Source organism: Passer domesticus, chromosome Z (genome assembly GCF_036417665.1).
Source record: "Passer domesticus isolate bPasDom1 chromosome Z, bPasDom1.hap1, whole genome shotgun sequence".
NCBI classification, from domain to species: Eukaryota; Metazoa; Chordata; class Aves; order Passeriformes; family Passeridae; genus Passer; species Passer domesticus.
Window position 1 is genome coordinate 2219388 of NC_087512.1, and position 27076 is coordinate 2246463.

General features: G+C 46.2%; 1 protein-coding gene across 1 annotated transcript; it reads left to right on the forward strand.

Annotated features, from left to right (window-relative positions):
* Positions 1–487: 487 nt before the first annotated feature.
* On the forward strand, positions 488–26709 carry SKOR2 (SKI family transcriptional corepressor 2). Its single transcript, XM_064404001.1, is given in 10 exon segments — positions 488–1279; positions 1318–1403; positions 1405–2698; positions 3529–3589; positions 3905–3979; positions 11241–11306; positions 11697–11795; positions 15672–15739; positions 23752–23816; positions 25934–26709. Coding segments are annotated over 9 exon segments (2604 nt in total). The 3' UTR covers positions 23815–23816; positions 25934–26709.
* The last annotated feature ends 367 nt before the right edge of the window (positions 26710–27076 follow it).

Genomic DNA, 27076 nt, shown 5'->3' on the forward strand with positions numbered 1-27076 from the left:
TTTTTGTTCTTTTTCCGTGCTTTGCCCATCGCGGGGGGCGACCTCTCCTCGGTGGCCGTGTGCCCGCGGAGGCTCGGCGTGGAGCCCTGCCGGGTGCCGGCGGCGGGTTTGCAGGGCGAGGAGGCGGACGCGGGTCTCTGCTGAGTGTTTGGGGTCGGGGATTCTTCCAAACGGGGACGGTCCGATGGTGCGCCGCCGGCTCCGCTCCTGCGCCGGGATGCGCACGTCGGAGAGCCGGGATGCGCGGGGTCGGACGGCTCCGGGGGCACCCCCGGAGAGGACAGAGGAGGTTTAGGGGGTCGGGGTCGCTGAGAGAAGCCCCCCGCGGGAAGCGCCTCCGCATGCCGGCAGAGCAGAGCAGCGGGGGGAGGACGGGGTGCGTGCGGCGGGGACCTCCATCCCTGTGAGCGCTGGGCTGACGGCGCTGTGTCTCTGTCCCCTTCCCCTCCCGCAGCTAGAGCAGAGCAGCCCCCCCGGCGCTGAGACGATGGCGACCAGCCCGCTGCCCGGCCCCACCGATATCTTGCTGCCGTCGCCGTCCAGCGCGTACCCGCCGGACCCCATGAGCCAGCCGAGGGCCGGCCACGCCGCCATGAAGCCCAACCAGGTGGGGCAGGTGATCCTCTACGGCATCCCCATCGTCTCCCTGGTCATCGACGGGCAGGAGCGGCTGTGCCTGGCGCAGATCTCCAACACCCTCCTCAAAAACTTCAGCTACAACGAGATCCACAACCGGCGGGTGGCCCTGGGCATCACCTGCGTGCAGTGCACGCCGGTGCAGCTGGAGATCCTGCGGCGGGCCGGGGCCATGCCCATCTCCTCCCGCCGCTGCGGCATGATCACCAAGAGGGAGGCAGAGCGGCTCTGCAAGTCCTTCTTGGGGGAGAACCGGCCCCCCAAACTGCCGGATAACTTCGCCTTCGACGTGTCCCACGAGTGCGCCTGGGGATGCCGCGGGAGCTTCATCCCGGCCCGCTACAACAGCTCCCGGGCCAAGTGCATCAAGTGCAGCTACTGCAGCATGTACTTCTCGCCCAACAAGTTCATCTTCCACTCCCACCGCACGCCCGACGCCAAGTACACCCAGCCCGACGCCGCCAACTTCAACTCCTGGCGCCGCCACCTGAAGCTGACCGACAAGAGCCCCCAGGATGAGCTGGTCTTCGCCTGGGAGGACGTCAAGGCCATGTTCAACGGCGGCAGCCGCAAGCGCGCCCTGCCGCCCGCCCCGCCGGCCCCCGCCGCCGCCGCCCCGGCCGCCTGCCACCCGCTGGGCTCGGTGAAGGCGGCGGCGGTGGTGGGCGGCGGGCTGCTGAGCCCGCACCTGCTGGCCGCCCCGCCCGACCTGCACCAGAAGCGGCCGCGCTTCGAGGAGGACGAGGAGCTGCAGGAGGCGGTGGCGGCGGCGCACGGCGGCAAAAGCCCGCGGAGCTACCCCGTCATCCCGGTGCCCAGCAAGGGCTCCTTCGGCGGCATGCTCCAGAAGTTCCCCGGCTGCGGCGGGCTCTTCCCGCACCCCTACGGCTTCCCCGCCGCCGCCTTCGGGCTCTGCCACAAGAAGGAGGAGGGCGGCGGCGGCGATGCCCTCGGCGGGGCGGCCGCGCACAAGGCCGGCGGGGCGGCGGCGGCGGGCGGCGGGCTCTCGGGGCTCTTCTGGCCGGGCAGGAAGGACGCCGCCTTCTACCCTCCCTTCTGCATGTTTTGGCCGCCGCGCACCCCGGGCGGGCTGCCGGTACCCACCTACCTGCAGCCGCCGCCGCAGCCCCCCGGCGCCCTGGGATGCTCGCTGGGGGGGGACGGGGCGGGCCTGCTGCGCCAGGCTTTCCTGGACCTGTCGGAGCCCGGCGGCGAGGCGGGGCCGGCGGGGCTGGCGACGGGGCCGGCGGGGCTGGGGACGCCGCCCGCCGCCGCCCCCCCGTCCGCGCCCGCCGCCGCCGCCGCCGCCGCCGCCCGGGACCCGCTGTTCGAGTCGCCCCCCGGTGGCAGCGCCGAGCCCGCCTCGCCCGCCGCTTCCGACGGGGGCAGCGGCGGCGGGGGCGGGCGGGTGCCCCCGCACCACCCGCACCTGCTGGAGGCGGCGGGCGGGCGCAAGGCGAGCGGCGGGTACCACCACTCCAGCGCCTTCCGCCCGGTGGGCGGCAAGGAGGACTCGGAGAGCCTGGCCAAGCTGCACGGAGGCGGCGGCGGCGGCCCCCCGCGCCCCGCCTCGCCGCTGCAGCTGCTGCTGCCGCCGCCGCCGCCGCCGCCCCCCGAGGACGCGGGGTGCGAGAGGCACCCGCACCCCCCGCACGCCGCGCACCGCCTCCTCTCCCCCGGGGGCACCAGCTGCAGCTTCGCCAGCGAAGAGAGCAGCGAGGAGGAGGAGGACGAGGAGGAGGAAGACGAGCCCGAGGTGGACGTCGAGGGGCACAAGCCCCCCGAGGAGGAGGAAGAGGATGAGGAGGAGGAGGGCGAGGAAGAGCCCCGCGGAGGAGACCCCTCGGCGGCCGGCGGCCGCTTTCCGCCTGCCCGGGGTCTGCCGGAGAAGGGCGGCCGGGAGCGCCCCGCCGCAGGCCCCTTCTCCCGGGCGCCCGTCGAGGAGAAGCCGGGGGATGGCCAAGCCCCAGCGCAGCCGCCGGCCGGGGCCCCGCGGGCGGGCAGCGGCGGCAGCAGCCCGGCACATCACCCGGCGCCCGAGGAGCAGCCCCTCTACAAAGATGTAAATGCCCTGGCAGGCCCCTTCCCCTCTCTGTGGCTGCTGACACCCCCACCCCGGGGCGGGAGGGACCCCTGGGTGGGGGCACGGGTGGCTGTAACCCCCCCAGCACCACTTCAGGCTCTCTGTACCCCTGACTCCGTGTCGGGCACTGTGAACCCCCCCAGCAGGTCAGGAACTGGGTACCCCCCACCATCAAGTTGAGCGCCAGGTCCTCAGTGACATCTCAGGCCAAGCTGGCCTTGGTGGGACACAGTCAGACATGGCCCACCACGGCCTCCTGGTCAAGCCCCTCCTGCTCACCTCACTCCCAAAATCAGGGTGGGCCAAACCCTTTGCCCGGTTGGGCAAGCATCCCAGGGACACCCAGTCCCATGGGGAGTGGCTTCCATGGTGGCACTGCTGTACGACATGCCAAGCATGCCAGGCCTGGTGCAGCATCCACAGGCCAGCCCTGGAAGCTAACGAAAATATGAGATTTATTTGGTCGGTGTCTTTCCCAGCAGAAAGTAGGCGACATTTGTGGGTATTGCTCCACATCCTGACCCCCTCAGCCCAGATTAACACATGGGAGAAAGTAACCCAGCCCCTGTTTTGGGATGGGTGCCCTAACCCAACCCTGCCCGTCTCCTGCAGGTTTCCAGCAGGATGTGTGCTCCCTCCATAGAGGTGGCTCTGGGAGAGGCCACGGTGGGATTTCCTGAGTCGTTTCCCTGGGCACTGTTTGTGTTCGTGCAGAATGCATCCCATCTCAGAGATAAACCACTGCTCAGCTGCTCCTTGTAATTTTCCACGCTGATCTCGTGTTTTTTCACCATTTTCTGTTTTTCTAGAATCAGAAGAGCAAGGAGGGTAATCAGGTCATCTTGCCTACGAAAGAGGACACCTTCTCAGGTGAGTACAGATGTGGATCTGTACACCTCGAGGTGGGAGCTCTGTCAGCTGAGTGGGTTTGCTCTCTACAGCTTGGCTTAAACAAAAGTAAATCACTTCCGTGATTTCAATTAAAAAAATCCATTAAACATTCTAATAGTCTCTCTATGGTGGTAATTTAGCATTATATTAATTCGCATCCCAAATGCTTCTCTGTGCCTGGTGGATGTACAAATATATATTTACTTTTTTTCCCTTGGATTCTGATACTGATTTTGGTTTGAGGTTTCTTGGTGGTAAAAGCGTTTTAAGCGCTGCGTTTTGTTTGGATTTCAGATAAGAACAAGGAGCATAATTTTTTCATCACAGATTCAGAGCCTTCAGGAGGAGACTTCTGGAGAGATATAGCAGGTAGGCTCAGAAGAAGTAGAGGAAAAGGAGACAGAGGCTTCAATTCATAATCAAATGTCTGAATATTTAGTACAAGGGTAAAGATAAAAACAATTCCAAGCAAATATAACTGAGAGAAATGCAAATAGGTGGAAAGCAGTGACATTAATAGGAATAAGATTATTAATTGCTGGGCATATTTCAGCAGAAATTTCTGAAATGTATCAGGTTACACAATGAAACAGGCTGGAAAAGCATAAAATGACAATAATTGAAATGTTCTCTTTGAAACCTTCCATTAAAAAGGATCACAGCTTATTGCTTTTAATATCTGTCAGAAAGACATTAAAGGTGTTTTATGACATCTATGCCAACATTTATATTATCTCCATGATAATGATCTCTACACAAAATGTATAATACATTTACAAAAATTACATTATACAAATTAAATGAAACCACCTTTTACTGATTGCTAAATGTCTCCAAGGGGTTTGGGAAAGACGTGATTAGAAGTTTTGATACTAAGTTGTCTATTGCAGTGTCTTAAGGAGAGGTTTTTGTTTCTTGGGAAAAAGGAATCTAATTTTCCATTTATGTAATGCAAACTGCCTTGGCTTTGACTATTCACGGTTAATTGACTGTCAAACGAGGTTGTTATCCTCAGGCAATGTCTGCAAATTTGCCTGTCAAATGAGACAGAGAGAGCAAGCGGGGAGAGAGAGAGTTGTACACGGAGTGGAAATGAAGAAATGGGATCTTACAGAAATCTTATATAATAGCAGAGAACAATATAAGATCGCAAACATTTGCAAATGTATCCCATTTCAGAGAGTATTTTTTTAGAAACGTTTAATAACAAGACCTGCTTTAGCAATGGTACAAAATGAAGAAACCTATCAGTGTTTTAGGTGTTTGTAAATTTTGTGGTTGAGGGATTGAGGTTGTGGACCAATGGATAACACCTCATTATCTTCTACACTTTCAAATAATTACCACTGAGAGCACAGCAGTGATACTAACAGAAGTCAACCTTAAGAACCTGAGAAATTTTAGGAATACAGTAGCTATGCATAGTCAGTGTCCTGCACTGTGGCTAATTAATTTTGGGGAAAAAAAGTTAGGTTTATTTTTCACTTTTACAAAAAAAATATTGTATCTATGCTCATTTTAAGCAGAAAATTATGGCTATAATTTGCTTTTTATTTAGATATTGCAACATCCTATCTGTCTCTAAAACTCCAGTAGTTTTCTATTCACTAACATTGTAAATCCACGCTAGCTATATGTTCATCTTCATGGTAAATTTAAATGTAAATTTCAGGGGTTTTTTTACTGCTCTGCATGTTTTGACCCCGCTCCCAGTCTTAAATATATTGAGTAAAATGAGAGGAGCGCCTGGATGTTTGGAAGTCTTGGGACTAGATCGGAGATCAACTGGCTGTAAAGAAATGCAAAATGTTTAAGGGCGAGATGTTCATCCTGAAGATGATTTCTGTGCACTCTCCAAGCATGAGCAGCCCCTTGATCTTCTGAGGAAATCATATCAGTCCACCTCTGTAGGACCGGGCCTTCCTAGACTTCCACAGAGTTAGTGGATTTTATTCTCACTGCTTTTCTGCTTGGTTGTCAAACCATTTTGCAGAACATCCAGGCTCTCCAATTTCCTTAACATAACTTCAAACTTGTGATTTGCTTAAAGCTCTGCCTTCCTAATGAGGTTAAGGAAGATGAAGTGGTCCTGGGAATTCCTCTCTATGTGAGATGGACTTGTATTTATACATTAAACCTACTAAAGAGAGCCTTAAAACAAAAGCAGTGTTTTCTGTGCCAGGGATGGGTGTTTCTGAGCGCAAGTGTTGGCTTCTTGGTCTCGTGTGTCAATGAACTCACAGATGCACAGCAGAGTCCTTTCCAAGGCTGAAATAGATACGGGCTTGAGGATCCCACAGCCTTCCATCCTGCCTGGCCAGAAAACTGCCAGTGAAAATCCCCCTTCCTTCCCTGCCAGGCAGGGCTTGGAAAGAGCTCGAAATTATTCAAAATCCCACGGCAGTTTTGAGAGGTAACCGTGACTAACTTACATAACTGGTCTATTTTCCTTGGGTTTGCCACCCGACCCTCCTTCATCGGTGGGAGTTGAAGGGTAGGAGAACATTGCAAGGCTGCGTGTTCCTTAAAGAGAAGTGGAGTTCTGCAGGCTGTTCCTCAACCAATCTAATTATTAATCTGTTTTCATGAGAAGGGGGACCCCTAAAAATGGGTGTTAATAAACAGCTTCTCAAATCTTGCTGAAATTTCCCTGATTTTATTTTTTGATCTTTGCCTTGTCGGGCAGTTTCAGAAAAATTCAGGCTGGAAATGGTGAGCCAGGTTTCCTTTATTTTATCTGAAATATATTTTCAGGGCAACTCTGCAAATACTGCAGTTGCTGTAGATTTAAAATACTTTATAGAGGGTTGAAAACAGCCCAGCTTTTACTATGCAGCAGACTGGAGAATTGTATAGTCTTAACTGGGATAGGTTGAAAGCATTGAATACAGAATTTAAATGACTTTACATTTTATGAGGGATGTGTTTGCAAAAAAACCCCAAAAAAGTTAAAAGTTGGCAAGATGAAGTTTCAGATGTGGGATTCAGAACTGCATATTAATACATAAGATTGTGTATAAATACTTGGATCTGCACGACAGACAAATCTGCAGACAGACTGTAGGACTGCATCCTTATTTCTCTCATTTCTCTCATTTCTCATCTATTATGACTAAGGACCCCTTGTACTCTCTTCTAATCATTAAAAAAGGGTGGATCATTGTTGAATTTCTTTATTTTTTTTTCAATTTTCTTAATACTAGGTGTGTTTTGCTCATTTTTTAAAGCCTCATCTTCTGGAATCTGGTGAGCATATTACCGTCTGTTTGAAACACACCAAGAATTTGAAATTTTCTAGCTTTTGTGCTCCTAAAATAAAATTATGGAATAGTTCTCAGATGTATGAATAAGGTTCAGACCAAAAGCCAACAGATTCCTTATCTTTTTTAAACATTTTAGTATTTTAAGTTGGTACCACCTAGGTTTGTGAGTGTTTAGTTTGGAATCCTGAGGCTCCTTTTCCTCTCTATCTGTTAGTACTTCAATGCGGATGTTTTTTAATCAGATGTTCGTGTTTGAAACTTTAAATGGGTGTTACAAATGAGGATTTATCTGGGCATAAAAAAGAACTTGTATGTTTTAAATTTAAATCACTTTTGGGGGCAAATTGCCATTTAAAACTCCAGATTTTTTAAGACATTTATCAGCCCTGGTGTACAAAAACACTTTAAAAAATGCTTATTGAGTTTCCTAAAGTAACCATATTTTGCCAAGTCCTGAATACCCTATTGATTATCCCCCCCTAAAAGTGGCATGAATATGCAGGATGCATGAATATTTTCAGTGAGTTTAGAATTTCTTTGGGACATATGCAAGAGCTCTGCGTGTCTTGGAGCAATTCTTTAATTTCAGATGCAGAGGGAGCCTCTGGAGCGCTGAAAGTCTGCTGGTTCACATCTGCCTACATTTTTTAAATGGTTGTAAATGTATATATCTATATATATTTATATCCAGAAGATTCCAGCAACTTTTTGCTGTGGTCTTTGTGTCTGCAGACAGCGCTTCTCTCCAGCTGAAGATGCTAGTGGGTGTTTAAGTTGTGATGGACCAGGAGTGCTGTGGGCTTCACAGTGTCAGGGGTGAGGTGCAGAGTTTTTGGCAGACGTGGTGGGCTCTGCAAAGCACGGTGGTTGTCCAGGAATAGCAGGGATGGAGTGGACACAGAGGAAGAGGAGATGTTTCTACGTGATGTGGTCTGAAACCTCAGGTTGTGGAGGGCACAAGCTGGGGACCAGGCACAGGGCATAGAGCTGGGAGAATGGAATTATATTCCAAGACTATCCATGCCCTGTGCTGGACAAATCAGCTGGACAAATCAGCAACTGAGGTAGCTGAGATGCCTGGGACTGTGTAGGATTTTTTTTTTTAGCTGCTTTTCAGAGAGCATTCTGAGAGCTTCCCGAGGAAGGATTGCAGGAGGTGGCAGAGCATGAAGGGGTACCCTGGCTATGTCTGGCTTTTTTTTTTTTCCTTACAGAGAGGGCAAAGTGCATTTCTTTTGGAGAGGATAAGTTCAGAAACATTAAAAATCCAGACGTTAAAAATTCAAATCTTAAGCTGCTCCGGTGGACGCAGAGCTGATAAAATGGCGGCACCGCAGCAGCCAGTCTCCAACCCTGAGGCCTCTGTTTTTCACAGTGCCAATTTCTGAGCAATTTTGAGGTGTCCTTCGTGTGTGGGTGTTCACACCCCAGGTTAAGAAAGCCATTTATACCTTTATTCCAGAAAAACCGTGTGCACCTGAGCTCGTGGGGAAGAGCAGAGGCACCCAAAGCTTTCGCTGAGGCCTGCAAATATTTCACCCTCCTTCCCCCTGTACAAGAGGCGGGGGAGACACAGTTTGATTTTCCTGAACAAGCTGAAATAGCCTTTCCTAAAGGAAATCTCTGTGTCCATATAGAGGGGTGGCCCAGCTTTCAGTCCTGCTGCTCATAATGCTGCAAGTTTTTGTGCAGGCAAGGCCCAGGAGAGTTATGGTGGAGCTATTAGGAGGGGAAGTGATTTTTTCTTAGACTGATTAAAATTCTTTGGGCTTTCTGTTTGTTTGTTTTTAAACACCTATTTAGCTTTTAATTAACATTTAAGAGAAGGGAAGCTGGTTAAATATTCAATACCTCCTCCCTTTCAATTAAGGTAGAACAGTACACAACGCGTGATGAGGCCTCTGGGAAGTATGGAAAAATGGAGAAGAGCAGGCTCCTGATTATCATTTTCAGGGGGACTTGAAAGGTGAAATCCATCTGATTATTACTGCCGTTAATAACAATAATGTCGAGATTTTTAATTTATTTATTTTTTTTAACATCAGAAAGCAGTTTAGAAATACAATTATTCTTTAAAGCCATGAGTCCTGTCTTTGGCCTTTAAAAACCTCAATTTTTCCACTCCCATTCTTTACTTATTTCGGGTGCAGGCATGGAGGATTTTTTAATAGGCCTTTTTCAGTAGCTTAGTAGGGAGGCTGCAGATGCTGGGGAAGTTATTCCTCATGCTACATGCCCGTATCTTCATTTTGATGCAATTCTTTCTGAACCAGCCAGTCAGCAGCTTCAAACCATGCAGCCCTGGGAGCTCAACCGAGCAAGGGAGAAAGAGCTGTATTGTCACCATACTCCAGCCTCTTCCCCTTTCCCTTCTTTTTCCTTGAAAAATCCAGTTACCTTCTGCCTGTGAGCTGGTTATCCCTCAAAATTGCACATAAAGCACACAGAAAAGGGCGCCTTAATAGAAGAAATGGGTTAGGAATATGCTAGTATTTGTAATTCAACAAATTCACCCTTCCTAAACTTCAATTCCTCCCTTTTGATTTGGTGTTCCCTAATTTATATGAAAAAATATTTTGTTTTGATGGCCATCCAGTTTAAAAAAGGATAATGCTGGCTAAAAAAATCCCCCAACAAACTCATTTTACATTGTGGAAATCCCTCAAACCACTGCCCAAAAGGTGATCTATTTTTAAGCCTGCTATATCTTCTACTGTGGTGGGACAACTTACCTGTGGAAAATACTTTGTTTTCACCAAATATCCCACGAAAATGATTTTTTTTTTCAAATCACTGTGTTACATAAATGAGTTTTTTAAAATGGAATTGCTGGCACCAGATACCAGTTGTGTAAATATATGTTCCTGAATGAGTGGTTGCTTTTTGGCTTTTTTTTAAGGAATCAAGAGAGAGGAGATGCTAAAATGCAGAGCTATTGGATAGGTTTTGTATGCTATAACTTCAAGGTTTACTGGATATAGGATTGCATCGATTTTTAAAAACAGAAAAAATGGTTTGCAGAAAGATTTCTGACTGCATCTACTGCAAGACTTTCCAATTCAACTTTAAAATTAGCCTATTGTGATGACACAATCATTTTTAAAGTAACTGCTGTATGTTGTCTGATGACCTATTCGGTGCTATGGATTTTTATTTTAAAAAAAAGCAAAACCAAATGAAACATCAAAACCCAAGGTATTTTCTCCATGAACTTCTCTTCTAACTACATAAGCATATGAATATATTTATATATATGTCTCTTGTGATTGCTTATCAGTTGAGTTAATGATGTGTATTTACTGGCTGGACTAAAACAAAAATTAATCCAATTAGTTAAACAATTGGTTATTTACCAAATATTTTCTTAATTATTGAGAGTCCGTTTGTACTTCAGCTGTAAATAACAGAAATTCTCCCATCAATTTCAACTTAAGTAGTATTTAATAGTCTTTTTAAAAGTTTTTATAGCTGTTATAGAAGCTATTCATAGAAATCCCAGGAAAAATTTTGCACTTGCAGAGGATAGTGAAAGTAACACCTTTTGTCAGAAAGTTCAGCTTTCAAGTCAAACTGTCATTCAGGTGAACTTCACAACTTGTGATTTTATTTTTTTTAATTTAATTCATTTTGTAGAGAAAAAAAAAAAAAAGCTGAAGGAAGTAGCATGCATTTGTCTGGAAATAGCCAAATTCTGTTACATGAAAAATTCTGCGCTATAATATGATTAAAAGTTGATGTGAGCAACCTAAGACAATTGAGTCCCTCAATTGTCTGACCCCAGAGCTGTATCCTTTATATGCAAATACCACTAATGTCAATTTTATCTCAGCTGGATATAAATTATATCCAGTTGAAACACACCCATGCCATGGATCTCTGGAAGATGATAAAGCTGGAGAGCTGATGAAGGCAGAAAGGCATTTTTCCTGTGGATTTTGGATCAGGGTCCTGCTCAGATGGAGAGCACGGGCTTCCTGTTGAGAGAAGAGATGAGACTGTAGAGAAAGATCTTCCCTTTTCTCTGCCTGCTCCCAGTTATTCTCTGATAAGAGTACCTTCAAGAGAGGGGTTAGAGGGAAAGGAGGAATCAGCTCAGCAAGAAGAATATTGAGGAGACATCAGCTATTTTCTGCAAGAGGCCATGCTGTAGTTTGATACTTCACCAAACTAGAGAAAATACGAATTCACAAATATTTGTGCTATGCACCCAGAAATTTGTAGATAAACCTCGATCTTACTCTTTCTTTATATTTTTGCCCCTTTTTTTCCCTCTCCTGTTTCTCCGAAGCAGATGTCTAGTAAGAACAGCACTGACAAAAAGCACTATCAGTAAATCAATAACTTTTTTTTCTTTTTCTTTTTTTAAGGAGAACACACACAAGAAACCAATTCACCTCATTCTCTGAAGAAGGATGTGGAAAATATGGGGAAAGGTAAAATAAATAAGGGCCTCTTACATTATAAAACTGCTCTTTGTTTTAATAGAATATGAGGATAATAGGGGGCACTTTTGTTCTGCGCCATATTTTAAGCTTGTCAAGTAACATATGAATAATATATGGACCTTTGGGTGGATATAATTGAGATTAATGCATATATATCAATCAATACATGACACTGTAATATAATACTTTAAAATAATATATTACATTGATTTATATTCATGGCTTTCTGCACAAAATCTATGATGGTAGGTCTATGCAACACTTTTTTTTTTTTAATAAGCGCTAAAATATTTTGTCTTGGAGTAATGAATTGCTCTGCAACTGTTCTTTCAAGAATTATTTATACAGATTATCAAAACCACTTTTTCTCTTTGTTAGAGGAACTCCAGAAGGTTCTGTTTGAGCAGATTGACCTACGGAGGAGGCTGGAACAGGAATTCCAGGTGTTGAAAGGAAACACGTCTTTCCCAGTCTTCAGTAAGACACAAAATCTGTCGTTTTGGTGTTGTGTGGTGTTGTGCTTGGTTGCTGCCAGGCTGATAAAATGAGACAGGTTCTCAGTTGTGCTGCCATGATCCTGGGCTTAGTTCTGCTGAGTCCAGGTTGGGCAGGGCTTGGATCAAGTTGGGATGGTGGGAGGTGTCCCCGGGGTTGGAATGGGGTGATTTTTAAGGTCCCTTTCAACCCCTACTGTGGCTTTGGAGCTGCCCAAGCAAGTCTTTTGTAGGGAAAATACAAAGCTGGATGTTTGTTTCGGTGTGCATTCTGCTAGTTTTGATAGCATGGATTACAGGGAGTAGACAGGAGCACATCTGGATCCTCATGGGGTATGGAGAGGTTGGTGTCTCAGCCAACACCTCAGAGCTTCTGAAGACAAGATACTTAATCCTCATTTTCAGGAGGTTCCAGCTGATGCTGGAGAATTGATCAGGCCTTTTTAAAGAGTAGAAATACCTGCTTAGATTTTTCCCCTTGAGGTGGCCCTTCCACCACGGCCGCTGAGCAGGGTGCCGCTGCCCAGGGTGATGGAATGTGCAGGGAGCATCTCAAATAAAACAAAATGGGCACTGAGCAGGGGTTTTGTGAAGCTGCCAGAAGGCTGGGCTGATTGCACAGGGATGTGGAAAAGACCCCTTGGCTGGAATCTCTCGAGTGACACTGGAGCAATGGCAGAAAGACTGTTCCAGGAGAAATCCCACCTGGATCAGGATGTTCCCACCAGAAAAAGAGGGAACACAGACAGCATTTTCCTATTTTTCAAAGAAAATATGCTTGTCCCCTTTTTGTAGCATTAGATAGGTAAGTTTAGGGAAGCAAGGAAGTGGGGGGACTCTGGGAATGATTCCATCTTTAGCCTGAATATTGAAATATGTAGACAGCTCGATAAATAAAGAACAGACACTTGACATGATACAGATATTAATGAAAGGAGTATAACCTCATCCTTCAGAATACATCCAGTCATTACTTGGGTTTGGGAGTGAGGTAATTTTCAAATAATTCGTGGGGATCAAAACGCTGCTGTGTGGTATTGGCAAAATGGCATCTTGGACTTTTGCCATTCAAGTCTCTTATTTATCCTTTTGTTCTTCTTCAGTAAAATTAATGCTCTGTCTTTGCCATGTAAATAAACACTGCAATTAAACCACATGAAATACTATTCAAATAAAAGAAAAGAGCAAGTACGGCCAACCAAGGAAGTGGTGACTGCTGTATGCTGGCTTGAAAAATATGTGGTTTCAATGTACCACAAAGTAGTGGTCAATTTTCTTCAGGATTAAAATAGAAAACAGATAATGTGCTATAAACCATACCTACAAGTGACCGTAAAGCCTATTTACAGATTTAGATTTACCAAAAAAACCCACCCCTCCTCCACATGCAATAAAACAAGAAGAAAAGGGTCTTTGTGAAAAAAAAAAAAAATCAGTGTAAATCGGTGTTGAGGGTGTTTTGTCCTTTATTGCATTGCATGGTCTAGCACAAGAGAGGGGGGCTGCTCCAGGCTCTTGCTGTTGGGCTGTTGCTTTAGGTCAGGTATTAGAGTGGTATTGGTGTCTTGGGCAAGGAGGAGCCAGGCAGAGGAGTTTTTGGAGATCCAACTAAAGGAAAGTTGAGGTAAAATTTAAATTGTATTGAAAACTCATCCCTGTTTCAGCTGGGAGGCAGCATGCGAGATGTGTAAGGCCATACTATTTCTCTCTGGAAAATGCTTCTGTCAGGTTGCCTGCAGTGAGCTCTAGAGTCACCTCTTTTGGGTGACTCCACCTGGCACTGAGCACATTTGGGGTGTTCCACCTTCACAGCATCAAGCCACTGCTCACAACAGGGCTGTGCAGTAAATTATGTTTAGTTTCAGAGTTCTCTCGTTTAAATCACTGTTAAATGAAAATTGAGCTTATTTGCAAGCTCTCTAAGCAGTGCTATGCTGTGGTTTTCTCTGTGGCTTCTCGAACCTGCTTGAAACACGGACTGTGATAATTTATAAAACAGCAAGACCTTGTACTTCTCACATTGCTGTTGTGCTTGAAAGCTGCAGGTGAAATTTTCTTTCACCTTTAAGATCTCTCAATGCAGAGATCACTCGAATAAAATTTTAAAAAAATAATTAAAAATCAGATTGCATGTAGAAAGTCAAAGTATTTGCTGTCCTGATAGAAATGCAAGCATCTCTGCATGGTGAGAGTGTGTTCTCCTGGAGCCCTGCTCTGGTTTGTGCCCTTCCGTGTCGGCTGCTCCACGTTCTGTCCGTCTGCATTTTAAACAACGTGGCAATAAAATGGCGGAGACGCAGTCTGGGTACTTAAAGTATTTAATTTTGTGTTAAGAAAGCTATTTAAATATTCATATCTTTTCTCCTGGGTACTGCTTATGGCTTTTTCTGTGAGCGTTTGGACTGGGATAAATGCTGCCGGAAAGAAGCGCTGTCCCTGCCATTAACACCCCATTTCCACTGTGAGCTTGGACATTTGCTGTGCAGGGCTGAGCAAGATCCCTGAGCTGTTTCTTTGCAGAGGTGATGAGCCCATGAAGAGGCAGCTGGGAGGAAAGCATTGAGGGGAAAAAGGAAAAGGAAAATTTCTCCTTAAAGCCTACTCAGAGTGGAGCTGGAGGACCTCAGTTGCAATTATCAAGCCTTTAGTGGCCAGGACAGGAGGCAGTTACCTGTTTTTTTTATAGTGCATAGTTTTTGGGGGGGGGCTAGGAAAAGAGGAATTGAAAATCTGCTTTATTTTTGTTGGCTTATTTTTCTGATTGAGTCAGAGTAGAGGGAATAGGCTTTAGAGTTCTGTGGGAATTTACTGGAAATCCGAAGAACTTCATTGAGATAATGCCACCATGTCCCTTTCAATGTGGTTGTGCTGGACTCCTGAGGGCTTCAGCTTGCCGAAATTTCTCACTCTTTCCCTGTTTCATTGCTCTTTCCCTGCCTCCTTTTCTTTCAAACAACAACTTCATCATTCAGAGAAGACAAAGCTCTTTTGTGAGAGGGGGACAGAGCTCTGCCCCCTTGTTTTTAATTCCAGGACAGGCTCCTTACTTGAATCAAAATGATAGTTTTTGGGATGGGTTTTCTTTCCTCTTCCATTTAACAGCCCATCCTTGCACCCTGACGTCCATCAGGCAGCTCTTGGAGTTCTCTGGTTCTAGTCATTAGTTTGTTTATATTCCTGTTTTTCCCACCCACCAACAGGAGTGCTAAGGAACACAGAGCATCAGTTAATCTTCTAACAAATGAAGTTTTGTCTGAAATGGTTGTTTAGGAGGAAAATCAGGGAAGGAGGATCTGCTGGAGCAGGAAGGCTGGCCTGTGCTGTCACCCAGCTGCCCAGGATCCCTCAAAGACTTTCTCCCGTCCGAATTCCACTCTTTATGGAGCTTCAGTTTTGTTCAAAGCCGTCAGCACAATGCTACAAACCACAAATCAAACCCTGCATCCTTGAACGCTTTCTCCTCTCACGTGCTGGACATCGCTGTTGATGTCAACAGATTTATGCCAAAGCAAAGAAGAGCAGTCTCTGCTCTTCTCTTCAGGGCCTGCAAAAGTCTGACTAATGACTGCAGAGCCTTGCCCGTGCAGGAAAATAGCTGGGAATAAATGCTAGCAACACAAACTTAGCATCCTACATTTTCTGACGGGGGAAGTAGTGAAATCTAACTTTTCCACATTTTTTCTGTTGTCAGCGGTGTCTCCTCTTAGATACATATTTGTTAGGTGCATGTTTTAATTGAGTGAAAGATTTTGTGATTCCTCAGTAGTGACAGGGCTTGATTTGCCTTGACTGGTGTCAATACTGCCGTGTGGTCTCTGTTTCAATTATTGCACCTACACTTTTTTTCCCTCTCATACAGACAACTTTCAAGATCAGATGAAGCGGGAGCTGGCGTACAGAGAAGAAATGGTGCAGCAGCTACAAATCGTAAGTTTACTTTCTCTGATAAAAATGTCTTGAGCTGCTGCTTTGTGTTTTTTAGTGCACACCTCGAATTTTTCCTTTGTGAGCCATGCAGATGAACCACTGCCGAGATGCTATTGCCTTATATTTAGCAAGAGGTAAACATGCAGTTCTCGGCTGGTTTGGAGCCTAATTACCTGGAGATTTACTTTCATACAGTAACCAGATGTGTCTTCATGTTTCAACTAAACAAAATGTGTCGACTCAACACGGAGAGGTGCTTCTGCAGAGAGGAGCAGGGAGGAGTGAATCAGTAAACTTTGAGCAGTTAAACCTTTCTGCCTAGGGAATCTGCTCAATCCCTGCTTCCCACCAGAAAATAAACCGTAGGATGTGTCTTTTTCTCATTTCAGACACTAGAAGAAGTGCTTAACTCAGCAGTAAAGGATCAAGTTGCCAAAACACAGTTCAGTGCAGGCACACGTTACTCTTGGGTCTCTTGCTTGTTATTTTAAAACCAAGAGGGATTTTGCCTGTGTGCTAGTGCAGCCCTGGATCATCACATTCAACTGTGTTGTTTTGAAAAGTTGATGTTCTTAATCCGGTGCAAGCAAAGGGTCTGGAGCATGGGAAGCTGTTCCACACTCAAATAAATGAATGCTTAGTGTGGTTTCAAGAGCAGGGCAAGGTGAGGGTGTCAGCTAATGCTTGCTTTGCTGGTGCTTTCTCTGTGATCAGTCTGACATTGCTCAGCGGGGTTTTGTTTTTGAGGCAAGTCTGGCAAATATCCCCATTTCTCTTAATCAGTCCTGTGCTCCCCCACTGAAATTTTCCTCCTGCTTATCACGGTGCAGAGAAGGCATTGCCCAGCCTCCTGGTACTGTCATTTTCTAATGGATGGGTTAGGACATAAAAGTAAATTTGAAGGCCGGGATTGTCAGACTTGTGCTCCAGTGTTTGGAGGCATTCAGGACTGGCCTTATTTTTAGAGCTTCCACGTGCCCTGTTCCTGCTGACTGCAGAGATTTCAATGAGAGGTGGAGGGTGTTTGGAAGAGGAAACTCAAGTGCGGAATACCTCTGGGTGTTTTTTGCAGCTGGTCTGCACTCTTTTCCTGTAGTGTGCTCAGCTGTGTCCCCCCTTGTGTCCCCATGACAGGCAGGGAATTTGACTTGACCTGTGAATTTTGCTGTCACAGAAAATTCTAATTAGGATGCCCATCCTGAAAAGCACTTCCTCTGCTGCTTTGGACTTTAGGCAGCTGACCAGTCAAATTTTCTGCTGCAAAGAACTTCTAGGCACAAAGTTTATGTGCACCCCAGTCTTTATCTCTAACTCTGCCTCCCAGGGAGAGAATGGTTCACCTCTGCCATCCACCTGTGGCCCTGTGGTGAAGCTGTTTCTGGAATTGGATATCCCAGATCTCCAGCAAGCCAGCTGTGGTGGTTTTCCTGATTTTCTTGGGCAGGAAAAGAAATATGATCAAGTAATTCACACCCTTTTCACTTACTGATTTGTGCTATGGACAGACTAATAGTCATTTAATCATTTAACAGAGCTGTCTGAATGTACTTACAGATAATAGTTTCAACATTTAATGTGCTGCACCAACAACTCAGGACCTCTTCACTCACTACAGATGCCTTAGTTTAATTATTACTAATAGAAATGTTGTTGAATCACCAGTAAGTCTTCGTGCTTATATTTGTGGGGCAGGCTGTGATCAGTGAGACTGATAAAAATATCTTTGTATGAAAAACTGAGAGGCTGCTGCAAATAATGAGTGTGGTTGCCAAAATGGGGGCAGAAACCTTCAGAGACATCTTGGCCAATAACTGAAATGGAGTCAGCACTTTTGAGGTGATAGTCCCAGCAGTGGCTTTAATTCATTCATGGGAATATATCTTGTATGTTTATATCTAGAATTAAGATTAATGAACTGAATGTGGTAATGGTAGAACTACTTTGGCCTTCCAGGGTTATTGCATGGATGAATTGGTGCAGAATACAAAAAAAGCGTGTCTGCTTTTGATTTTTTGTTTAATTGCTGTTGTTTTGTTTTTAACTGGCGCTTTTAGGTGTTTTTTTGTACCTGAGATGCTGCACTACTACTTCAACAGGGCTTTAACCTAATTTTCTTGTTAACATAGCAGTACAAAGAGAAAAGCAGAAGCATTTCATGCATACTGAAAGTATAGTTTTACTTAGGCCTTCATAGGTGTGTGCTTTTGTAGCACTAAGCTCAACATTTACTGATGTAACTAGCCACAGAACTTGGTCTAATTGCTTTTAAAAGTTATTTTACAAAAAACACAGATGCCTAAAGTCAGGGGTTTTTTTGGCTCTTCTCACTGCTGAAGATATACAACTTAAATTAGTCCTTCCTGAATATCCCTGGAAAGGTTTAAGAGCCACGTGGATGTGGCACTTAGGGACACGGATTAGTGTGGGCTGGGCAGTGCGGGGGAAATGTTTGGATTTGAATATCTTGGAGGGCTTTTCCATCCTAAACGATTCTGCGATTCCCTGATCCCCTGTAACCGTGGGTGCCAGAAGTAGGTTTACCCAGAACGATCGTTTCACTCACCCCGAACTGAGTAATCAGGCTTTAAAATAAATTAACCCGGCGTGTTCGATGTTTCGGAAATACCTGCAATACAAGCTGAAAAAAAAAAAAATCAACCAATTATGATTACACTTGAAAACTCCCCAGCGCCAGCACCCACTGCAGCCTGACGCGAAGCTCGTGCCCTGCCCTGGCCGCGACGCTTTTTGCCCCGTTTTTTTGGGGCGATTCTTCCCCGTTTTGGGGGCGATGGCCGCAGCGCGGCCCGCGGGTGCCCTCTGCCGGCCGCCGGCCGCCACTGCAGCTCAAGCTGAGCCCGGCTTAAATAAACCTGGGCTGCACCCTATACCAATAGAGCAGGCTCCCGCTGCTCCTGCGGCTCTGCCCGAGCCGCGGCTCAAAAATAATAATAGTCCGTGGCTTCCTGGAAGCCAGGAGTAAGGCTCAAGTCGCTAGGAAAAGCGACAACAGGGGTGGGCCCTGTTGTTTTACATCGTCACTGGGGGATGCTGGGTTCTTTGCAGGCAGCCTGGCTCGGTGGGCTGCGGGAGGAGCAGGCTGGCGTGTGGCCATTGGTTTTGGTGGGAATCGCGGAGTGGGTAAGGCTGCAAGTGGCCACTGGAGGTCACCTAGTCCAAGCTCCCTGCTGGAGCACGTTGCTTGGAACAGTTCTCCAGGCAGGCTCTGAAAACCTCCAGTGAGGAAGGCTCCACAGCCTCTCCATGCACACTGTTCCAGCAAGGAATTTCTTCCTCATGTCCAGGTGGAACTTCCCCTGTTTCAGTTTTCAGAGTTTTCAGAGTGTCTGAAGCAGCTGCTGGGAAAGTTTGCAACCTATTTATGCCAGGTTTTCGGCTGAGTGCTAGGAAACAAACAATCATCATATTTAACAAGAAAATGTTTCTTAGACCCCTGAATGCATTTTTCTGTTCCTCCCCTTGCAAAGTGCTGTCTCCCATAATGGCTGAGTACAGGACGTGTACGTGGAGATCATATATAAAATATGGATTTTGCATGCTGATCCTGTTGTGCCAGGAAAGGTTTAAACTGAATATTAGGAAAAATTTCTTCACTGTCAAGCCCTGAGTTCAGCTGTTCAGGGCAGAGGTGAAATCCTCATCCCTGGAGGGGTTTAATGGCTGTGTGGATGTGGCACTTGAGGACATGGGTCAGTGGTGAGCTGGGCATTGGTGGCATGGTTGGACTCAATTGTCTTAGAGATCTTTTTGACCCTAGAAGATTCTGAGATTCTGAGCATCATCAGGCTTTTGTTGATGAGTTGTACAGAAAGGGCCAGAGAGGAGGAACTGCTGCCCAGCAGGATGGGGGAAATTCAGACATGACACATGTGGTACAGCCTTAAAAGAGCTCACCTGCCTTTAGAGTTTTTAATTTCTGCCCAATGAGACCAGAACTCATCTGCTGGGACAGCCCAGCACCATAACCAGTACCAAATCACCTCCTGCCTGAAACTCTGGATCTGTCTGATATTGTCTTCTGAGCAACTCTGTTAGTGGAACAGACTTTAAAACCATGAACTTTCTTCCTAGCTACCTGGAGAGAGAAAAAGATCAGAATCAGCATTGCCAGCATTACGATTCCCATCCTTTAATGTTTTCATGAACCTCTCTCAAACATGGCCACGGGGAAGCACAACGCCAAGCAGGAAATTTAAGCCTTCTGCAAACTGAGAAACTTTTCTTAGTTTTCCCTCAGAGGTGCCTTACAAGTGGTTTGTGGGTTCTCAGGAGGCATTGACCTCAGTGGTGACCTGTCCATCAGGAAAAGCTCCAGTGGTGTTCATCACCCATGAGGATCAATCCCACTAATTTTACATTGGGGTAAAAGGTGACAAGTTTTGAGGTGTGTTAGAAATGTGAAGCACTCAGGCAGGCCTTTGTCTTTCCAGATGAGGTGAAAAATGATGGTTTGGTTTTGTTTGGGATATTTTAATTAGGTTATACTGCCATGAATTGCCTTCCTCCTTACCAGCCTCACTGATAATAATGTTCAGAGCTGAGAACTGGATCCATCTGGAGCTGCTCTGTGTTTTATGGCTTTCTGCTCTCAGTGCTCCTTTAAATCAACTCTGTTCTTCAGAGTCAGGCAATAAAATAAATCAGGAACTATCTCTCTGCAAAACTGATTTCCATCCCTGCATTATCTTTCAGCCTGATCCTTAAAGATTGACAAGGAATGTTTAAAAGAAGGGGGGAAAAAAAAAATCCACCATGTGATTGTTGTTGGTAAATCTTCAGAGGCATGAGAGCCTGTTCCTCTGGGTCACAGTGTAATTCAGAAGAGCACCAGTAGCTCTAATTCTTAGTTTACACTGCTTATGGAATGCTGGTGCTTTTGTACAACTAATGTATTTATTATCCAAACAAGAAGCACCCACATTTCTGTGTGGGGAGAGCTGGGTTCTCAAAAACAGGAGATGGGAAATGGCAGCATTTCAGTGCCATTTGTGATCTCTGTGCTTGGCCTGAAGTGGTGCAGCTCAGATGATTGACCTTGGGGAGAATGCAAACAGTTCTTCAGCAGAATGGCTCTCAGATTTCTTGAGTGGCATCTTGTGCTGAAGTGCCTGCTCACAGGCACACACATAATGACAGGTAAAAGAACATTTCTGGAACGCTGTGTCCTGTGTCCTCAAAAGGCTCATCCCTGATTGTGTACAGGAAAGTGAGCTGTTTTCACCAGAATTTTATATTTTATTTCTTGCTGTCAGCTTACTTTTTTTTTTTTTTTTTTTTTTTTTTTTTTTTTTTTTTTTTAAGAGAGGTGAGCAAAACCTGTATCTTGACAACACATGTGGATATGCCTTGGGTTGATAGGATGGAGCTGTGTCTCTTTCTCCAGTAAATTCAAATGTTAAAGAAAAGGATTCCTTGTAGAAATTTAAAATAAAGTTTCCTTTCCTTTAAAATCTGCAGAAATTCTGATCAAAAATGGGTGTGGATGTACAGGGAGCCACAAGCCAGCCTCAGCTGCTGCATGAGTGAAAAATATTTTTTCTAGGCAACACAATGTAAAATTGTGTACCTCGCCAGAGATGGGATGCAGAAGTGAAGCCTCTAAAAGAGGATGATGTGCTGAAGCTTTTTTGATATCTGAGTGTGTATAACAGGGATCAGACAGGACGTTCAGAAATGATTCCCCAGTCCTGTCCATTACCTGTGCTTTGGTTCAAGTCGTGGGGCAGGCTCCAGGCTTGCTGACTGGGCTCCTTCCAGGTGGAATAAACGGGGAAGTGTTCCAGGAATGCACAGGGCACTGTGCTCCTGTTCCTAGCGGGTACCAGGACTAGACTGCAGTCAGCCTGTAGGAATATTGTCTATATTATAAATATATTTAAATATGTCCATATTGCATTTTTCTTGGAGTTTCTCTTCAGATCTGCTCTCATGTTTCCCACTAACGTGGACCTGGTCACAAAAACTGGGTTTTTTGATGCTTAAAACCCAACTGCCTTCACTTTTGTTATTTCTGTGCACCCTTTGAAAAGGTGTACAGAAATACACCTTTTGCCAGGAAGAGCCCTAAATCCTATTCCACCCCAACACTGGAGTTACCAAATGCTCTGACAACAACAGAAATAGAAGATGACATTGTAGGTGATTTAACTCATGGAGAAATCAGTAATTTCCCCGTTGAACACCCACCTCTCCCACTGCCATCAATTACCAGGAGATCAGGTGAAACAACACACGTTAGAAAGACGCCAAATATAGCGGAGAAGTGGATTAAGAACAGTTAATTTCTGACAGAATGTACCCCGTTGTATTATCTAGGTCAGCACAGCCTGGGAGATGTCCTATATAATTTGTGGCCATGCAAACCCAAGTTGGCCTTCGTGAGTGGGAGAGAGGCAGGAATCAGCTGCTGAGGCACCACAGCTCCCAGCTGGAACGTGCTGATTTCTTTGTGCAGTTTGTTTGTGGCTCCCTTTTGCATCCAGTCCACGTCCAGGGGTGATCAGGGAAGCAGCTGTGCCTGGGGACACGGTGGAGGGAGACAGCTCTGTTTCCTAGGGAGGAACTGGTCACAATCTTCCTGATACCTGTTATCTTCTGTCAGGGGAAGGGATTATAAGAGTAGTCAGACAAAACACCTGGAATCTTGGTCTTTTCCAGGGCTGTGTATGGGGGTGGCAGCATGCCCCTGTGAAAGGGTTCTGCTTTCATTCAGACAGACACTGCTCCTTCCTGGTGCTGCTTTCAGCCTGATTGACCTCCTTTCCCAACAAATGAAAGGGCTGGCTCTCGGGCTTCCAAAGACCCTCTCTTTCCTTTCATCCTCATTCTTCCCTCCTCTTTTTCCTTATTGAGGTAGGCAGGGATGGATAAGTCTCTCAATGTCTTTGCAGACATGATGCTTTACCCAGCCCTGAGGCATGCTGGGCACAATTCACACAAACATCCTCATAATGGATGGGCATAATGTATTTAAAATAATGATGGGCATAGTGTATTTAAAACCACAACAGGAATGTACAGGAACACGTGGGCTCAGATGTAAATTCACTGTGTCTAGGTGTGTGGGGCAGGTTGCTTGAGCTCTCTACATTTGCCCATCTGTTCCTTCTGCTGTTTGTGCAGGTTAAGGCCTTGATCCTGACTTCAGGTGACATAATTGTCAGCTTGCAGTGACATATTTGACATTATTTGTGGGCACATTCTGGAGTGCCTGGCAGCAGAAGAAGGTCAGCTCAGTGTGCAGCAGCTCCTAGGAGTGCAGGGACACAGGATTTTTTGATCTCCCAGCCTCAGTTCCTCCAGCAGTCCCTCCAAAAGTCATCATCAAAGAATTTGTAGCCACTTGGATTCCCAGCTATGGGGAAATCTCAGAGCAATTTAGTTTTGTTGCATTCTAAAGGCCCAGCACTGCAGAAGAGCAGCCCTGTAATGTATTCCCACTGGCCAATGAGCACATCATCCCACTTTGTTTCTAAATATAACTGTGTTCCCTAATATGCCCATGTTCTCTGTTTTTCTTTAATTATTTGTTCCACTTCAGTGGCTTCCCTTCAGATTGGTGCAAGCTGGAGATAACTATTATGAACTTCCTAATTAGGGGGATATAAATACACGGAGTCTCATGCTCCCAACCTGCTGTATTGTGGCTGTGCAGGGATCAGTGTGCATTGCCTGATCTGTCACAGACAGCTGACTTTTTATGATCTCACAGGTCAGCCTCTGATATCAACAAGGCATCAGAATGCGTCTTTTACACTGAATTATAATATTCCAACTGTTGTTTTAATTCTGTTTTAATTACTTTATTTCTGCTTCAACCTCCCTGAGGTTTCATAAAGAGCTGAACCTTTGTATTTAGGTGTTGTTTCCTACAATTGCTCCCCATTTTCAGGAAGGAAAACAAAACCTTTCATTTGCAGGGATTTCCAGCTTGGGTGTTTCATTAGCCAAACCTTGGCTTGAGCAGTGTCTCTGTTTCTGTGTCATTCCAGATTCCCTATGCAGCAAGCTTGATCAGGAAAGAAAAGCTCGGTGCACACCTCAGCAAAAGCTAAAGGTGAGCTTGTGAAAAAGAGACTTCATTCCACTTGACCTGGCTGCCTGTGCTCCTCTGCAGGCGTTGCAGGAATTGAGAGGATTGTTCTGTTGTTTGATGTGGCTGGTCCTGGTCCCAAAGCCCTCTCTGTGCAGGTGCTGTGCTGCAGTTTAAAGCTGATAAATTACATCTGGCATGAATTACAAGGTTTCTCTGGGGTGGGATGTAGTGCTGGGAGCTGACCCGTGGGTCCTGCAGTGACAGGACAAAGGCTTCAAACTGGGAGCTTTAAATTAAATATTATGAAGAAATTTTTCCCTGTGAGGGTGCTGAGGCTCTGGCCCAGGGTGCCCAGAGCAGCTGTGGCTGCCCCTGGATCCCTGGAAGTGCCCAGGGCCAGGCTGGACAGGGCTTGAGCACCCTGAGAGAGTGGAAGGTGTCCTGCTCATGGCAGGGGTAGGATTAGGGGATCTTTAAGGTTCTTTTCAACCCAGACCATTCCATGGCCCTAACTGCCTGAGCTTGTGCTTTTCCTGGCACTGAAAATTGTCATCAAGGTCAACGTACCTTCAATGGAAGGAGGGAAATACTTTGGCATTCAGAGTGCAAAAAAAAAAATGTTCACACTCCAGGTAGGGAGTTTTTCTGCCCTTAGTTGAACTCCTTTAGCTCCAGAAAAAAATGCAGTATATCAGCATATTTTGGGAGCCTCACAGAACCCCACTGACTGTGGTTCTGTAGTTCAATGTCCTACAGAAGGTAATTATCCTGCAGGGCCTTCCTAAGGGTTCATTTAGTAGAAACACCACCTCCATCATCAGTGGCTTGGGAGATTCCAGTTTGGGGTGCTGAAGTATTAACATTTAAATGACATTCTCTGGGTTTTTTCCTGGTAAAACAAGAAGATTAGGGATTGGAGACAGATGCCAAAAGCTGGTAGCCCTGCTGCTGTGTTATGCCACAAAATCTGGCTTGTGGATTCACTAAAAAAATCCCCGAGGAGAAGTAGGGGGATTAGGAAAAGAAGAGCTACTCACACACAGAGATCTCAGTAATGCACAAAATAGAGGTATTCAAGAGAGTCTGGGACATCTGTGAAGGGCTCGATAGCAGAGATGACAGAGGTTTGCCTGAGCTGCAGAAGAAGCAGATTCTTAAAAACAAAAGCAGTAGGAGTGAGTACAGAGTAACCAGATAACCACAATCTGTGGCCCGCTGAGATAAGGAGATTATTCCCAGCACCGAGCTGGTCTCTTTTGGCTCTTGTGCACACTCCCTTGCTGCCTGCCAGCCTTTTCCAAGCGAGCCTACAGCAATCTGAGGGCTGATTTAAAACAAACTCGGCGGCATTAGTACCCCGAGTAGGAGCAGCAGGTCCTGCCCCAGCGCCCTGCCTGCAGCGCTGGGTGCCCAATAAAAACCTGCCTGAGGATGCCAGCACCGGAGGAGAGCAACGCTTTGCTCCCATCGCCGGGCTTCCAGCAGCTCCCAGTCCCCGCAGGGACGGTGCTGGCATCCCAGCATCCCGGCAGGAGCATTCCGTGCGCGTTTGGCGAGGGCGGGAAGGATGGGTGCGCTCCCCGCGCTGCTCCGGCTTCCAGCGGGGGTAAAAACGGGGATGCCTCCTCGCAGCCCCGGTGCTTTTGGAAGATTAGCTGCTGCTGAAGTGCTGAGCTGGACCAGCCAGGCGGGGAACCGCGGCTGTGTTGTGCAGAAGGAGTTTGGTGTCCTTGATGTGCCGAGAAGGAAAAGTGTTTGCGCATCCCTGCCCACGCAGCGCTCCCAGGCGCTTCAGACTCTCTGTTTTGCAGAGCAGCCCCTCAGTTCCTGCCCCCAACCCCTGGCAGGGCCCTCTGCTCCTTCCCACAGCAGATCTGGCTGTGTTTAATTGCACTGCAGGCAGTTAAAGCTCGCACTTCATCTTTATTGCCAATATTTCCATGTGACCCCACAGATACTCACTGGCAAAGTCTCAGGGGATGCTGCTAGAGCAGGTGACCTGTGTCCCTTTCCCAGGGGTCATAATTTCCACAAATGTCATAATTCTGTCACTGTCTCAAAACTTTGGCTTAATGTTGATAACACTTTCTCTCTCTCTCTCTCTTTTTCTCTTTTTTTTTTTTTTCTGCCACTCCCAGAAGCACAGGAGCTTTTGCAGCTGTTACCTTATAAGTTATAACCCAGTCAGAAACCTGACTTGTATATAGACTGTGAAATGGAAGTGTTTGGGGATCTAAATAAAAAAAAAAATCAGGTTCCTCTGAACCTAAGGACAAGTGACCTCATAGTATCATGGACAACCATGTCAAATAGAATGTAGCAGCCATTTATTAGTAAACACAAAACAACAAAAAAAATGCCTGTCCTTGATATTTTTCTTTTTTTTTTTTTTTTTTGGTGGTACCAAAGTTTAAGTCTTTGTGTTTTTAGAAGGACTATTGAGCTTGATAGGAAAAAAAAAATGCTTTTGAATCGTGCAGATAAGCTGTGAAAGGAACTGCTGGTCCTTTCAACGCCACAGACACTGACAACATCTGCCAGTTCACCTTTTGCTTTGGAATAGTGGTTGTTTTATGGAAGGAAATGAACGTCTCACCAGATGGGCCAGAACCACGTTTGGATGGACAGGTGGACAGAAGGATGGACGGATAGAGCAGCGTTAGCCATACACAGTGCTTTTTAAAAGCAGTCTGGAGATTCTCACACCCCTCTCCCTCGTCCCTCCCCCCCTCTGGTATTTTGCCTGCTGTATGAATTACGATTGTACTCCTCTGGAAATATTTTACAATTTAATATTGAGTGTAATTAAGAATATAATCACTGTTATCAAAAAAGGTATTTAACTCTGTTGTAGTTTCTTTATCATTCATGTGGATAAAAAGTCTATAATAAAAAAAAAAAAGAAAAGTATGAGATAATAGTTGAGCTTCCCTGTAATTTAATGCCATGCTTAGTCCACTGAAGAAAACAGCTGGGAAATTTATCCCAAATAATGTCTTTTTACAAGTATTTTAATTCAGAAATAATATGCTGAAGAATTTCATGGAAGAAATTTCTGCATCTGGCTATTTTGAAAACTCTCAGAAGAAGCAGATTTAGTACAATTTCGGGATGTGCCTTGTGGATCCACAGAAATAAAAGCAGTCAGTTGATTTTGAAGACTGCAGCCGTATTCCCCCAGGTCTTTCCTTGCTGACCTGCAGCACCCTGGTTGTCAGGGCTTTCCTGAGTGGATCCACCTCCTTGCTGAAGGTCTTGGTCCCAAACACAAAGGATCTCCC